Below are 15803 nucleotides of genomic sequence, written 5' to 3'. Positions count from 1 at the left end.
ATCAACTCCATCGGGGTCGGAGCTCTCCAGATGTTACGGGTATGTCGACCCCATAGATGTTCTCATGGAGCTGTGCCATCGAGATCTAGTTCCTTGGTGTTGGTGGTAATAGGACTTAGTAGACGCGGACAGCCAGGGGGCTGCGGTAGGTGGAGTAGGCGACTGGGGACACGAGGGTGCGGACCACAGGGCTGGCATATCGGACGAGGGAGCTGCTGGAGTAGGACACGGGTGCCACAACAGCGACGGCACCGCGGCGGGTGCGGCTCTTGGCTTCGGCGTGAGCGGCGAGGTGCTCGGCGCGGGCGGCGGCGACCTCAGGGGTGTCCTGGACGGGCTCGGGTCCGACGAGCTCAGGGTAGACGGGGGCTTCGGGGACGGCGGGGGCGACGGGGAGGTCGTTGGAAGCCACGCGGAATCCGTGGACGGCATCGGCGGTGTAGTGGGCTTGGACAACCTTGCCCTCGGGATTCACGTAAGAGTAAGACCCGGTGACACCACCGAAGGCATCGCGGACGGCAGAGTGGGCCTGGTTGTAGGTGGCGTGACCGTATGAGGCCTGGCCGAACTCATCCTGTAAGGAATGGGAATATTCCGTGATAAGTAAATGATTATGAACCGTCTTTCAATGGGAGAAACAGGTTTTGTGTTACGGGGACAGAAGCAGTCTTATTTTCCGATTATATTATACAGTTTAGATATTTGTTCTTAATTAGTTCTTTGCGTTATAAACAAATTGCATCCTAAAGTTTAGCCTAGTCAAATGAAAGTGAATTCGATTGATGTTTTAAGTACATTGGTAAGACATTCAAATCCGTATAAAAGCAGTGTTAATAAAAATTTTAATGTTAGTAATTCAAGACAAATTTGCTTTTTGTAATTGTTGTTCCGTTTTAATTTTCAAAGAGAAATATATTTTACATGAGGTGAAATTAGGAAAAAGGGGGTAAGGCTTATTTAGGTAGGTATTTTATGTTAGCCCTTTTTTAATTGCATGGCTCCCATGGCATACTCAAATTATAAATGAACTTATTAGCATCAGAATGTAAATTATCGTAAGAGCTTAGGCAATCACCGTTGTGAAATCGTAGAAAGCGGTATGGGAGTGGTAACATAAGGTATCAGATATTGCTATTAAATGGAATGAAGTCCAAGTAGGTTGGAAAGTGATTTATCTTATCAGAGAATTGAAATCACCTGTGGCTTTTACGAAATCCGAAACATTCTTTACTGAATGTCAGTTAAAAACATTTAACTTATAAAGGACGGTCTTTGTGATAATATAATTCGGGCGTTGACCTCACCTGAGCGTGGTACTGGCTGCTGATTCCTCCGTGGTAGGCGTACGGTGCGACGTTGTAGGCGTAGGGAGCGGCAATGGGTGCGGCAATGGGGGCGACAGGGGCGGCGACGGGTGCGGCAGCAGCGGCGCGGAAGCCGTAGATGCCGTTATAGGGGTAGCCGGAGTAGGGATAGGCAGAGTAGGGGTAAGCACCGTAGGCGCCGTTCCAGTAAGGAGCAGCGGAAGAGTAGGCAAAGCCTAAGTTTCCAGCAGCGGCAACAGCCAGCAGGGCGGAGATAACGACCTAAAAGGAATATGATTGAGTTACTTGTGAAGAAGTATAGACTACACGGAGTAAACTCAAAACCCCAGAAAGTACGGAGCATGAGAGAAAGATTTCTCCACGATCCATTTCGATTTCACTCACCAGGACCTTCATGGTGACTTCCTTGCCTCGTGGAGAGCTCAGGGATGGATGCTGGTGGAGGAGTTTCGTCCTCTATATATACTGGTCTTCCATTGCGGAAATCTTGGTCCGTTTTCCCTCCCCGCGTTTGACCTCCATCTCTCCCAATGTTCCTCCAGATCTTAATCTCCTTCCACCCTACCCACCCTGTCCTGCCGATGCATTATGCCAAAACGTTGGTTACTTCAGAGGGTGTGTCTTTTCACTTCCGCCTTAGAGGATGATTAACTTCGCGACAACTCTGTTTTAAGGTTTGCCTTCGGCTTTTGTTTTTTTTAAACCTGATATTTAGTCATTTGCTCGTTAAGAAATGATTGCTTTTCTTACTCCAGTGTAAAGATATTTTTATGGTCAGTTAGTTAAGACATCTAAGTAATGTTAAAGTAACCTTACTTTTAAATATGAAAACTTAAGGCAATACTAATGGCTTAAAATATATTGTCCTGTTTATGAATGTATTTTTATCATTATTTGGTACCAATCCGTCGTTGAAAATAATTTTTAGAGGTTAAAAATCTAATTTTACTCATAAAATTATCCCTTACCTAATTGATCTAGCAAAATCGCAGTTTTCTTGCTATGCTCTGTTTCCAATCATAAAACTTATTCCTTTTTTTTAATTTCACTTGAAAGTTTTGCAGCATTCCCTCAACAATAGCATTACTTTCCCCTTGACACAGCTAATTTTGATCTTTGGAACAGAAGGTACGTCGCGTCGCCTATTTGTTTAGATTCTTAATGCTAATATGGATCACTGAATTCTTCTTTCTTTTTGCATGTCTAGTGTACTCCCGTTTGACGCTTAAAAGTTCTCCTGTATCGATATATTCCATGTCTTTTGTGCGAGAAACTTAAGGTTTAATACATACTTTTGGGATTATATCAATCCTCTTATACTTTCACGTTGAATTGTTGTTCACTTTTTCTTAACTTCCACTTTTTCGCGTACAGTTATTTTGTGGCTACGTTTTTAGTAGATATTCCGTGTGCTACTTATTCTAATTCTTGAAGTCATAATTGTTTTAGTTTGCAAGCCTTTCTCTTCTGTATTTGATAATGATAATGTGTTCGTGGATTGTCGTTTATACGTCACATCATTCAGAATAGATCTAATAACGTTTGCATTTAGTTCACTACAGTGTTTATAAATTAGCTTTTGTGAATGCCTCTATTCAGTAAACTATGGCCTTATGGGCCTTTATAATGCATGCTGAATGGTCATGACCTTGGTAATGCATTATGATTTAGCCAATTCTACATTTCAGACTCAGTTTGACTTTTGCTTAATAAAGTCCCCGCGTGGATTTATAATTCTTTTTTTTTGTTTTTACTTAACTTATGCCCTATATTTTTTCCGTATTGAAAATATTTCAAAACATTAGCATGGTTGTAGCATATCTAACCAAGATATAAAAGCAGTTTTTATTCAAATTCCTGTAACGTTGTTACACTTCCTAAATATTTTTAATTAATTTTACATTTTTCATCCATGCTAATTGCTCTTACCAACTTCATTACTTATTCCGGTGGTAGTTTTTTCGTGATGTTAAGTTTGTATTTTGTTCATTTCCGACTTTATGAATTAGTTTTCAATAAATAGATTTATTTTATGAGGTACTTCGTAATGAGCCTTTTATGTTTGACATTTAACAGGATCATGACCTATGATTTAGCCAATTCTGCATTTCAGACACAGTTGAAGGTTGATATTAGATTAAAAATGTCGCCACCTGAATTTATAAATCACTTCCCAGATTTTCTTTATTTCAAGCCTTGCATTTTTTCTTTTGGCTAAATATATTATAAAGCTAGCGTTGCTATCTCATAGAAGTCAGAGTGCTTAAAGCAGTTTTTATTCTTATCCTTGTATTGTGGTTACACTTCATAAATAATATTATAAATATAGTCTATTTCGGTGGAAGCATTTTCGTTAGTATACTTGACACATCCTTTTAATAGTGTCTCACCCAAACAGTCTCAAGTCAAGTAGTTTGTTAATGGTTCTTTATAAGTAATGAATATACGCATTTTTATTAGTTACAAAATTATCGATTTTAACCAAATCATGACTTGTGCGCCATATTCTTGCACCCTATTACGTTAAAGACGATTAAGTCTATCTACTTAACGCGCGTCAATGGTAACTGGTGAAATCTTATAGCTTAATGCATTTCGGTTTCTGTCTACATTTTGGAATTGGAAATTAGTCTGACCCAGAAATTATACCCATAAAGCGTTCGCATTAATTCCTTTTGTTCCAAATAATTAACTGATTTTGTGATACACATTTTGATTGCACGAGAGATATCTATTGAAAATATGCTCCTATAACGGATTTCCTTCTTTTCCTTGGCTATACTCTAATTTATCGTTCTTTTGGCTAAAACGATTCTCTACCTGTGTTAGGTATGTTTAATTTGGCGAAGTCTCTTCGGGTTTTCCACCAGGTGAGCTGCTCGTAGGACGACGTTTCGAAGGGTGCCATTGCCATCGTCCTCAGGGCACGGAAATCAAGAAATGATGCCTTCCTATTGAGCAGCCTGCTTTGCGCTAAAAGCTGTCAGCTTCCTTCTGATTGGCTGGCGCTAATTTTCTGCATTTATTCCTAGATTTTTCGTAGAGCTGGGTTCCAAGCGCCGCTTAAAGAGTAGCCTGTGCCACGGTTGAAATTTTTTGTTTCCATTCGGATCTCAATTCCCTCCCTCATCATCCGGTCCTGGTAGCCGTTCGAAGTAATGTGATGTTGTTAAAAAGTATTCTTTGATATTTGTCAATACTATGCTCTGCCACGGCGGATTTCTCAGGTTGGCCAAATCGGATGCTCGTCGTGTGGTCCTTCATCAGTGCCTCAATGGCCCGTCTCTGTAATGTACGGGAAGCCCATCCACAGCGAACTGTTTTGGAAATATTAAACATAATTTTGAAGAGAAGTCTTTCGATTATCCAGAGCACCATCCGAGTTCATCTTCCGGGGTTCTGTTCATCTTCTGGGTTCATCTTCCGGGTATTCAGTTGCATAGGTAGCCTTTGAGTGAAAACAGTTCGGTCCTCTGTTGTGTGGACTTCCCATAAATTTTTGTAAGATGGATATTAATAATAATAATTATAAGTTGCCTTTATTCGGGCGAGGTTGAGACTAATAAGTCCCCTCCTCCACCTAACACCTCGATAGCGTCAATCCAAACATTTAAAAACGGTATTAAATTAAAGTTTACAATACAAAAAATACACAATGCACCCTATTGGTGAAATGTCAATTTACAAGATAAACAAGTATATGTGGAAATTTGTGTAGGAAAAAAGATTTCTGTTAGTGGGAAAAACATGAGGTTAAGGGAGTAGTAGCCTTCAGCAAAAAAACCCTAGGTGCCGCAGTGGAAAACCTGCAGTCTCTTTTTTTTTACTATAAAACCTGATAAACTTCATTGTTTCAGGCGTAACTTTGTGAAAATCCATTGTAAACAATAAAAAGGCATGGTACTTATGGTATGGTAATTATGGTATATGGTATGGTATGAAATGGGGAGATAGACAAATCGCATTTCGCGAAGCACCTTGGTGACCACAGGAGCGGTTTTGTTCCGGAAGTTCTCTACCTTGAGAAAAAGGGAAGAAAGATGGACTGCTTGGAGGAGTTGGAAAAATTAGGAAGCACATCAAGAGTGGAAGTTTTGCAAATGAGAATATTTTTGTCAACTATTCCCCCCTCTTGGAAATTCCCCTGAAGTTGTGTTACGCTCCAACCCCAACGCAACCCTCCCCTACCAACGCGTAATCGCGACCAAATAAACAACAAAATAACTATAAAATTGACGATTTCTGTACCTGAAGATGTCGCTTCTGCAACGAAACCGGTCGTTTGAAATAAATTGCGTGAAAAAGTACCATACATTTTTATTGTCTATAAAACTTACTTTCAACACATGACTGAAAGCTGACTGATTCATTCAAATGTGTGGGGTGAATGAGACTGGATGCGACAAAATTCATGGATTAGACCCCCTCGAAATGCGTCTCAAAACTCGGGAAAAAAGGGGCGAAACACTTAATTCTTTATCAATAGATAGTTGAGCTATCTACCACTAGAATCTGTCAACAGTGTTGCCTACTGCCTCCATGTCTCTTCTTTTGTTTTCGGTGGCATTTGGGGTAAAAAGTTGATTTTTGAAAAGCGTCATTTTTAGAATCTAGACCATGTGATACGCCGAAAAACCAATTTTCAGACCGATTGGAGCACTTGTCATTTTTACCAAATTGTGTAATGTCACTATTTCGTGAAATATTATCTCAACAAGGGGGGGGGAAACAGTTTTTCGATCATGATGAATAATCATGTGATAAAATTCGTCATACTAGACGTTTTGCGTCTTAAAGAATAACTGGAAAAAGCCGCAACCTTTTCTGGCGGGATCATGGAGTAGGGGGAGAGAGTCTTTCTAGCGAGCAAAGGCGGGTAATATATATAGGTCCGTTGATATGTCAAGATTTTAGTGATTCCAAGAATATCATCCAATTCCACTCCTTTCTTGAAGCCAAGATACTAGTTAAAGAGAGTTGATAATAAGCTTTTTTACCTGGATATGTAGCCCTAAGTTGAATGCAAAGGCCATTCACCACCTGTATCAACGATAGTATTTGTCATGAGCTAGCAATAAGGAGGATTATTGTGGTTATAATCATGTGCGAGTTATTTATAAAATACGTAAATAATGTTATTTTTATTAGAAAAATGGCAACAGCTTCGTTTATTTTAATTTTGTTTTGCATTGTAATAATCAAGATTTTTGCTATTAGACATTTTTTACCGTTGGAAAATATCTATGAACTCATAACATGTACAGTAACCTTATGAATTCTTGTATGGAAGCTTATTTGATGGAATTCACGCTAGTAAAAGTAATTTTGTTTTGCTATTTGAAAATTGTATCATTCATGATGTCGATCCGTATCTTTAAAAACTAAATAATAAAGCACTATTAAATAAATTCTATATTTAAATTTCAATTAACGACACAAAAACTTTAGGTAGCACTAAATAGAATCATAATAAAATACAACCATCGTTTTCGCACATTTAAGTAATTTCATATCGTAATTTCAGGCCTTAATATATGTATAATATTGATTCATAGGGATTTTGACAGCATATAATTTTTGCCGACATGATTTACGAAATGTCTTAGGGAAAAGAAACAGGCAGAAGTTATTCAAAAAGGAATTAAATGACATATTCGGGTGTATGTATTATTGGCATATGAATTGATATTAATTGTTCAATACTGGCCGTAGCGCCTAATTTGAAAAAAGCGGTTCAGTTAATCTGGATAATGCAATAATAACTTAATTTGAGAAAAATCTGTCAACGTTAAGAATTTTTAAAAATAGTCAGCCAACTTCATTGCTGTCTAACACCTATAAAATTCACATAAATTCGGGAAATTATAGGTTATGGAGATTAACAACATATTACAGTCTTGCAGAGCTGATTTGATGATATCAGGAAGTTTCGAGGTTCTAAAAGGGTTGAAGCTGGCCTTAAAAGATGTGGACAGGAAGAAGACTGCATGCAGATGTAATTGTTGGCCTCCTGGTACACATATATTTTGTGATGTTACAGGTATTCTTAATATTGCTAGATGAATGTCTCTAGTGCAGTCTTCTCGTTTTTTCACCAGTATCATGCGTCGGTAAAGAACAATATCGTATTAATGTCTCTAGATTTTGAATTAGTATTCCATATCAACGTCAATGCCTCATTTATATAAAAAATTGTAAGCAATTGAGGAGAGTAATATGTTACAAAAGGCAAAAACTTATTATGGGTAATTGTAAATTTGTATAATGTATAATAATAACAAACTGTATAATTTTTTCATGATAGTTGGAGGGCCTTTTTTCAAACTCTGATCGCTCAGTAAAAACACCGTACAAGCGACAGACGCGTACTGCGCGGATAGGGCAACTTTGCGTTCTTCGCACCACACGCTCAAGTCATTTCCGATCGTAATTTGTTAGTTAGGCAACCTCATTAGTTCCACCGCCTCAATTGATTCTGCTCCCAAGTGTGCACTATGGCGCGACAGCCAGATAACACACCCAATGGCTTAGATTGATATGACTTAACCTTTATGTCGATAAAAAAGATTTTTTAAAAATGCACTGTGGCTAGATATGCGAAATATTACGCCAATTCCGATTCAAAACAGAAGAAGTGGCATAATGACTTTGGGAAGTTATGATTCATGACAAAGCCCGTCATCTCAGTGCTTATGCAGTCCAATTGTTCTTGGAGCAATTTCAATGGGACATTTTCGATCACCCGCCAAGAAATGTCGTCCTAGTGCCAAGTGAATTCCATCTTACTGATTAAATGAAGCAGTTATTGGCGGCAACATCCTATGATGAAGTAAAGCTTGTGTACACGTACGACTAATTCCTCAATCGCTGAGGCGATTATGTCGAAAGGAAACCACAAGCGTGATCAATATTTATCTATGAAATAATTGTTAATCAATTAATTCGACATCTGTTCATGGCCCATCGGAGCTAGAAAAAAACGGCCCGCGTATGTATGAGTATTTATGGCAATCTCATTCCATGTCGGGGATAAAAACAAACAAAGCGATATTCTGGGAATGATTGTAATTGCAACGATTAACGTTGGATGATCACTGTATGCTCATGTCATATTGGTTGGCTGCATAGGAGTTGAAGTTCAAGTTAGAAGACGCGAAGGGCTGTGTTGGAGACTGGGGACAGAATAAGGCGCATATGACGATTTTAGAAACGTGTGCTATAAGCTAAACTTATTTTAGTGAATGCGTAAATTGAGATTTGAAAAGGTCATCAATATGAATTTATAAAACCTTCATTTTGATGATCATGTAAACAAATTTATGAACAGAAGCAGTAATTAAGAACACAATAGCTTTTTTCTTATTAAATATTTATTTATTTGTTGAGGAATATTTACAAATATTCACAATCAACTCCATCGGGGTCGGAGCTCTCCAGATGTTACGGTTGTGTCGTCCCCAGTAGATGTTCTCATGGAGCTGTGCAGTCGAGATCTAGTTCCTTGGTGTTGGTGGTAATAGGACTTAGTAGACGCGGACAGCCAGGGGACTGCGGTAGGAGGTGTAGGCGACTGGGGACACGAGGGTGCGGACCACAGGGCTGGCATATCGGACGAGAGAGCTGCTGGAGTAGGACACGGGTGCAACGACAGCGACGGCACCGCGGCGGGTGCGGCTCTTGGCTTCGGCGTGAGCGGCGAGGTGCTCGGCGCGGGCGGCGGCGACCTCAGGGGTGTCCTGGACGGGCTCGGGTCCGACGAGCTCAGGGGCGGCTGGGACGGCAGGGGCGACTGGGAGGTCGTTGGAAGCCACGCGGAATCCGTGGACGGCATCGGCGGTGTAGTGGGTCTGGACGACCTTTCCTTCGGGGTTCACGTAAGAGTAAGAGCCGGTGACACCGCCGAAGGCATCGCGGACGGCAGAGTGAGCCTGGTTGTAGGTGGCGTGACCGTATGAGGCCTGGCCGAACTCATCCTGTTAGGAATGGATTAATTACTTGATAAGTAAAGGATAATGGACCATCTTTGGAGGGAGAAAGACTGGTTTGAAATCGAATTTTCATGTTACATAAGAAGGTTTTGATATTTCTCGGTTTAAATCATTGTTAAGTTAAAGTGAGTGCCCACCATAGTCAATGATAGTCTTTAAATAAGTTTGATTGACGTTGAGATTATTGAGAATTTTATTGTTTAGGCTTCTAATGTGTCGAGCTAGGGAATGAGAAGTGTCATATGGGGCGTTAACTTATTAGGCCTTGCCAAACTAACCCTGTAAATTAAGGGCGTAGTCTGTGAAAATAAAATGGTTATGGACCGTCTTAGGAGGAGGAACATGCGTTAAAGATCGAATTTTCTGGTTATAGAATGTAGATGAAGGTAATGGAAGTGTAGATGTTGGTCCAGTTTTGTTCTCAGCCAAATTACGCATTTGTACCCTAATGTATAACAAAGCTATTTGAAAAGAGCTGGTGTGGATTCTGTACATTTTGATTTTTTATGTTATTTATTTTAAGTTCTTCGCATTTAATACATCTTATGTCATTTTAATAAAGGTACCTCTTAAAATAAAGTGAGAGAAGTAGCAATATCAATAATTAACTTTTAACTTGCTGATGATGTACATAGTCAGTTAAATTCATCAAACGATCATTTTAACGGGGAGTATATAAAAAGTTCGGAAAATCATCGTTCGAAAATGTTGAAGTGCGGCATGGGAATTGTAACTTAAATGATAATTAAAATCCATCAAATTGAAGGGCATACTGATTAAACATAAATTTCTCACTTCAGGATATTGCAACTAGCCGTAGCTGAAACTAGCTTCCAGAGAATGTGCCAAATATCCGTCTAAATATTTTTCGTCAACATGGAAATATCTTCGTGATAATATAATTCGGGCGTTGAACTCACCTGAGCGTGGTACTGGCTGCTGATTCCTCCGTGGTAGGCGTAGGGTGCGACGTTGTAGGCGTAGGGAGCGGCAACGGGGGCGGCAATGGGGGCGACAGGGGCGGCGACGGGTGCGGCAACAGCGGCGCGGAAGCCGTAGAGGCCGTTATAGGGGTAGGCGGAGTAGGGATAGGCAGAGTAGGGGTAAGCACCGTAGGCGCCGTTCCAGTAAGGAGCAGCGGAAGAGTAGGCAAAGCCTAAGTTTCCAGCAGCGGCAACAGCCAGCAGGGCGGAGATAACGACCTAAAAGGCATATGAATGAGTTGTTTGTGAAGAAGCATAGACTACACGAAGTAAACTCAAAACCTCAGAAAATATTGAGCATTAGAAAAATATTTCTGTGCGATCCATTCCGATTTCACTCACCAGGACCTTCATGGTGACTTCCTTGCCTCGTGGAGAGCTCAGGGATGGATGCTGTTGGTTGTGTTTCGTCCTCTATATATACGGGCCTTCCCATCCGGAAATCTTGGTCCGTTTTCCCTCTCCGCGTTTGACCTCCATCCATTCCAATGTTTCTCCGTATCTCATTCTCCTCCCACCCAACCCATTCTGTCCTGGCCATTCTGTATACCAAAGCGTTGGTTCGGGTGTGTCTTTCCACTTCCGCCCTGGAGGATGTTTAACTCGGGGACAACTCTCAGTGTTCAGTTTTGTCTCTTAATTTTTTTAAATCCGTGAGTCAGGCATAGTGAGTGCTCGTCGTAAATTGGTGTTTTTTCTTTTCTACAGGCAATGATTCTATCATAGCTTGTGGGTTTTGAGCGGTTGTTCAATATTTTAATAATATTGAACATACTATTTACCAATTCTAAATTCTAATTTATTCACTGAATAATTAGTTAAATACTGATTATTCAACAAACTTTATTGACTTGAAAGTCAACATGTAATATAATTGCATAAGTTGGTTGGTGTTTTTAATAGATTTTATAGTGATTTTCATTTTTCAATGAAAATATGGTTCCAATATTAAGTATTTGTTTTTTTTCAAAATTTTATTATTCATGTGTATTTAGCGTATCTTTGGGCTACCTTTTTATCGGGCATCCTATCATCAAGAATTGTTTCATTTTTTAAATATATCCTCACTTGATTTTAATTCCTTTCTTTACGCTTTTTATTTTTCCCTGCTTGAATGTCGCCTAATCTTCTCAAAATTTCATTGTAATATTACTTAGTTGTTACGCCTTCCTTTTTAATTACCGACGCACTTGCTTATTTATGCAAATATTTAATGTTGTTCTTTATGGATACACCTGACCATTCTTGTGGGCACTTTGGTATTTATAGAATTATCCTCAGATTTTTACTATAGGCGGTAGTGAAGCGTAGCCCAGTGGCGTAGCGAAGTACGGGGAGGTGATTGGTAGTTTCCCCTCACGAAATATAAAAACACAATTTATTTCCCTCATAAATGAACACAAAATATTGAAAAACCATGAATTTACAGTTGATTTCTTTGGCAAATGAAGTTGTTTCCATTATGAAAAGTGTTAGAATTAGTTTTAAACTCTCTAATTAGTACCGTGTTTTTCAACAGTTTTCCCCTCTGGTTTTGGAACCCCCCCGAACGAAATTCCTGGCTACCGCACTGCCTCTTCCATTCACATAAAATTGTAGTTTTGATTTTCATTATTTTTTCATGCCTCGTTTTTTGTTGCCTAACGGTAAGTAGCCGTAGTAGTAGTAAGTAAGTAGTTGTGCGCTGTTTAGTTTATCCATTTGAGTCATTTCTCAAAGGCAGTTACAATGTTCTTAGAGACGCATTATAGTCATATTTTGCCATTAATGACCTCTTAGAGTATTCAGGAGCTCAGTTTCTGCGGAAAATCCAGCATGCCAATTACATACTTATTTATTAAAATATTCTATCGATACAAGTTAGTTTCCGTTGGCTAACGCTGGAGTATTTGAAAAGTATTGTGGCAGAATCTCCTGCATCAGACTCTACACTATTCCTCAACCTCTGTCTATGCATGATATAGTGTATGTGGCATCTCCCCGTATGCCTTAGCCTCTTCCATGTGTTCCTTCGGCCCCTGTGATGATTGAACCATGTGTTTATGATAATTTTGCTTTTCTCCTAAAAAAAGTGCTACTTTATCTTCCAAGTTATTTCGTATTCCTAATACAAATTATCCTATCCCTCCAATGACTGAGGCGTTCCAGTCCGTCATCGCTACTTGATTTTTCTTACCCGCAATTTTCCTAATACCTTCCCTGAAACTTTTCATTCACTTATTCATTCCTACTGGGCATATAAAATTTACCAACCACAATGTTAGTGAGTCGCGCCTTAATTTTTTACGACCAGAATCCTATCGCTTAACTGAACTACGCCCTAACCTGTCCGACCCATCTTCCCGTTTGATACTCAAGCTACCCCTCGTTGACTCCTCCCCACCACTAAATATAACCCTGCCCAATCACTACAGTAGTTTCCAAAATCCTTCCACTGCACTTCGCTTAATCCAAAGATATCTATCTCCCTTTGTCAATTTTCCTTTCGATATTTTTTAGCTTCTGCGCACGTATCATTGTTCTGGCATTCCATATTCCTACATTTATTGGTGCTTTTTTCCTCTCCATATTCTTGGTGTACTTTTCTTCTTTCTTGGATGCCGCTTATGATAATTCGCTGCAAGGGTTTCGCTTGTTGACGACCTCGAGGATCTTGTCGACCTCGCTGCCGTGAACAACACCCACACTTAACGGACGAGTCCCGTTCAATGAGTTTCCGATGCTAATTTGATTTTACTCCATATTTTCAAGGAAGATATTTTTCGTAGTGTTTGTCAATACCATTCCAACACTATTTTATACGTGACACTATAACGTGGACCTCCTTTTACGTGGCCTCTACCCTTCGACCTATATGGCACGGGTGGCCCTATCAGGGGTAATCGAGAAATAATCCCGCCAGTTCAGCTATAGGGGCCATAGGTACACGCAAGCCTTTCCACCGAGGCTAGGTTATAGCGTAATGGAATGGATTTCTATTACATTATGAGATTAAAATAGTACCTAATATAAGTAATTATGTAGGATTATGTATGCAGGTAGATAAGTACGATTTAGAAAGTTATCAGTTTTAATAAAGTAGGTATGTATTTGTGAATTAAATCTGAGAATTAAGAATAAAAAAAATACTTGAGAAGCTCGATTTAATCAAGTTCTGTGCCATTAATGCGAGCCATTTTCCGCTTACATTATTTTTTTCGATCATGATTCATTAGCGTTTATTTTTCACGTTTGAAAAGCTCTGGGAAATGTTTTTTTAAATATAGAGGCAGGATTATCTTTAAGTGATATTGCTCAATGAAAATTTTCAACAAATAAGAAATGAAGTTTTCAAATAAATGATCCAGTGGTTTATTCAGCTTAAAATATATTGATAGTCGTATGAAAGATATGATACTTGAAAATATCTCTGCTTGAAAAATTTCATTAAGATACAGGAACATTTATTTAAACAGTTTTTCTTGCCACTATCATGGAAGTCTAAAACATATTATTATATTATTGTACAAGTTACAAGTTGGCTATTTGCCAGGTGGTAAGAGTTTCTACAAAATAAAAAGAAAAACAAAAATATTGCAAATGAGAAAAACATTACCAAAATGAAACTAGAAAGTGAATATTTAAAATTCAGTGATATTATTTTCCAATATTAATCCTCTACACCTCTTCTTGAAAATCCTTACGTTGTTAGGGTAGGGCTTAAACAATTCTGCAGGGAGTCTATTCCATTCCGTAATCGTCCTGTTAAGGTACGAGAATTTCTTTACGTTAGTCCTTTGCGGCCGGCATTTCATCTTGTATTGGTGATATAACTCGTTTGACTCTTGACAGAGTATGAAGAAGCGATGATGCTCGGTTGCTCTCCTCCATCTTTGCGAGAAATGTAATAATGGGCTGTACAATTGTTTTCAATCGCGGCTGTGTATTTTCTGTACGGCTGCTTTGGGAATCAAATGTTTCAGTGGCTTAGATAAGGTAAAAGAGGTTGAATGATCATGATGAGTAATATGAGTCATCAAATAAATGATTCAGTAGTATGATCAATGAAAGGGCGCGTTAGTTAAAAATACTTTGTTTTTTATGATTTAACAGCGCATAGTTGCTGACTTTTACCATCTTATACCATCCCTTTCTAAACACGAAGTTGTTAGGCAAAGAGTGCGTATGATAGGGTACTGACTGATGCATGAATACCACGCTCAAATGAAGGGAATTACCAGTGCCTCCGCCGGAAAGAGTCAGCGGAAATAATCTGTTTTTGAATGCTCCAGGATTATAACGAGTATACTTATCTCAGGTCAGCTGAGAAGAGGAGGAAAACCTCCTAGGCATTAGAATAATCTGGGCACTGTCTTATTTCTTCCTTGTTACTGCTCTACCATTTCAGTTTCCACTTCGCATTTGTCGTGTATTTCCTTATAGCAAGAATTGCAAAGAAACTAGCTAAGCAATTTTATGACTGTTAGTCACCAAACTGGCATTCATGATGCCCAGGAGATTCTTTTAGCAACACTGCATATTTCTTAGAGTGATAGGATGCTTTTATTTTATGTAATAATCCTCTGTCATAGTAATACTGATATTCAAAACTATTCAAGTTTGTTTCAGCGATGCCTTAACACATGTTTCCGAATAAATTTTGTTTATGTACATTGCGTTATTGTTTATCATATTGTCTTCCCAGGTGTTAGATTTTGGAGTTTTTTTCGCGCATATTTGGCTACCACAATACTAAATCGCTACAATATATGATATGGGAGCGAAATATATTCATTGAAATTCCACGATATAGCTATCAACTAATATGCTTGTTGATTTATTTAATTTTTTACGTTTTTAAAAATGGTACATATAAGATTATAGTATTCATTTATTAGATAGAGCAACAGTTTTTATCTCTCTTCCTTCATTTTTTGTGCTGTTTCAGAAATCAACTTTTTATTTCGCCTCTTTTTTTGCCTTCTGTTCATACGACATTTTGTAATAGGTAATTTCAGCATTGCAAACTCTTAAAATGACTAAATTCTAGTTTCTTGAGTGTTTTTTTCCGCTGATTTCTTTGATTTTGTATGAAAAACTAGTTTTTGAAAATTTTACTGTAAAATAATTTTTTTACAATATATAGAGTGCATAATTTATACTAAAATTTTGGAATGACAAAAATGCCTGAAACCAAAACATTCTTGCATTTTCGGTCACAAAAATAGGTATTTGCGGTAAGAATGTATCATATTCATGAGTGCCGAGCTTTATTAAAATTAAATGGGAGACTCGTCTGTTTACTACGTGGTGAAATCATCAAATTAAAATGATGGTTTCCTATCGTTTACAATTATATTTTACATGACGGATACCATCATTTTTATCAATCGTATATCAAACCGTTGTTGGTACTAACATTTAACTAATTACATATGCACGGCGCGATAACGTTTTTAGTCACATAACCGATTTCAAGTCATTTTATCGCGGAGAACAACTCTTACATGTTATTTCTACACCAGGTT

At 38.6% G+C, this 15803-nt stretch overlaps 2 protein-coding genes across 2 annotated transcripts; both read right to left on the bottom strand.

The window, feature by feature from the left end:
• Nucleotides 1-84: 84 nt before the first annotated feature.
• LOC124169262 (cuticle protein 7-like) lies at nt 85-1771 on the bottom strand. The gene is made up of 3 exons (XM_046547819.1): nt 1710-1771; nt 1305-1586; nt 85-574 (listed from the first exon to the last, which is right to left on the bottom strand). The coding sequence occupies exons 1-3, from the start codon at nt 1719-1721 to the stop codon at nt 116-118; spliced, it is 753 nt and encodes a 250-aa protein (XP_046403775.1). The 5' UTR covers nt 1722-1771; the 3' UTR covers nt 85-115.
• Nucleotides 1772-8721: 6950 nt separating this feature from the next.
• On the bottom strand, nt 8722-10700 carry LOC124169399 (cuticle protein 7-like). The gene is made up of 3 exons (XM_046547999.1): nt 10639-10700; nt 10234-10515; nt 8722-9298 (listed from the first exon to the last, which is right to left on the bottom strand). The coding sequence occupies exons 1-3, from the start codon at nt 10648-10650 to the stop codon at nt 8849-8851; spliced, it is 744 nt and encodes a 247-aa protein (XP_046403955.1). The 5' UTR covers nt 10651-10700; the 3' UTR covers nt 8722-8848.
• Between the last annotated feature and the right edge of the window lie 5103 nt (nt 10701-15803).

This window comes from Ischnura elegans, chromosome 12 (genome assembly GCF_921293095.1).
Source record: "Ischnura elegans chromosome 12, ioIscEleg1.1, whole genome shotgun sequence".
Taxonomy (NCBI): domain Eukaryota; kingdom Metazoa; phylum Arthropoda; class Insecta; order Odonata; family Coenagrionidae; genus Ischnura; species Ischnura elegans.
Note: the sequence above shows the minus strand (reverse complement) of the source record. Positions and strands in the feature narration are given on the sequence as shown.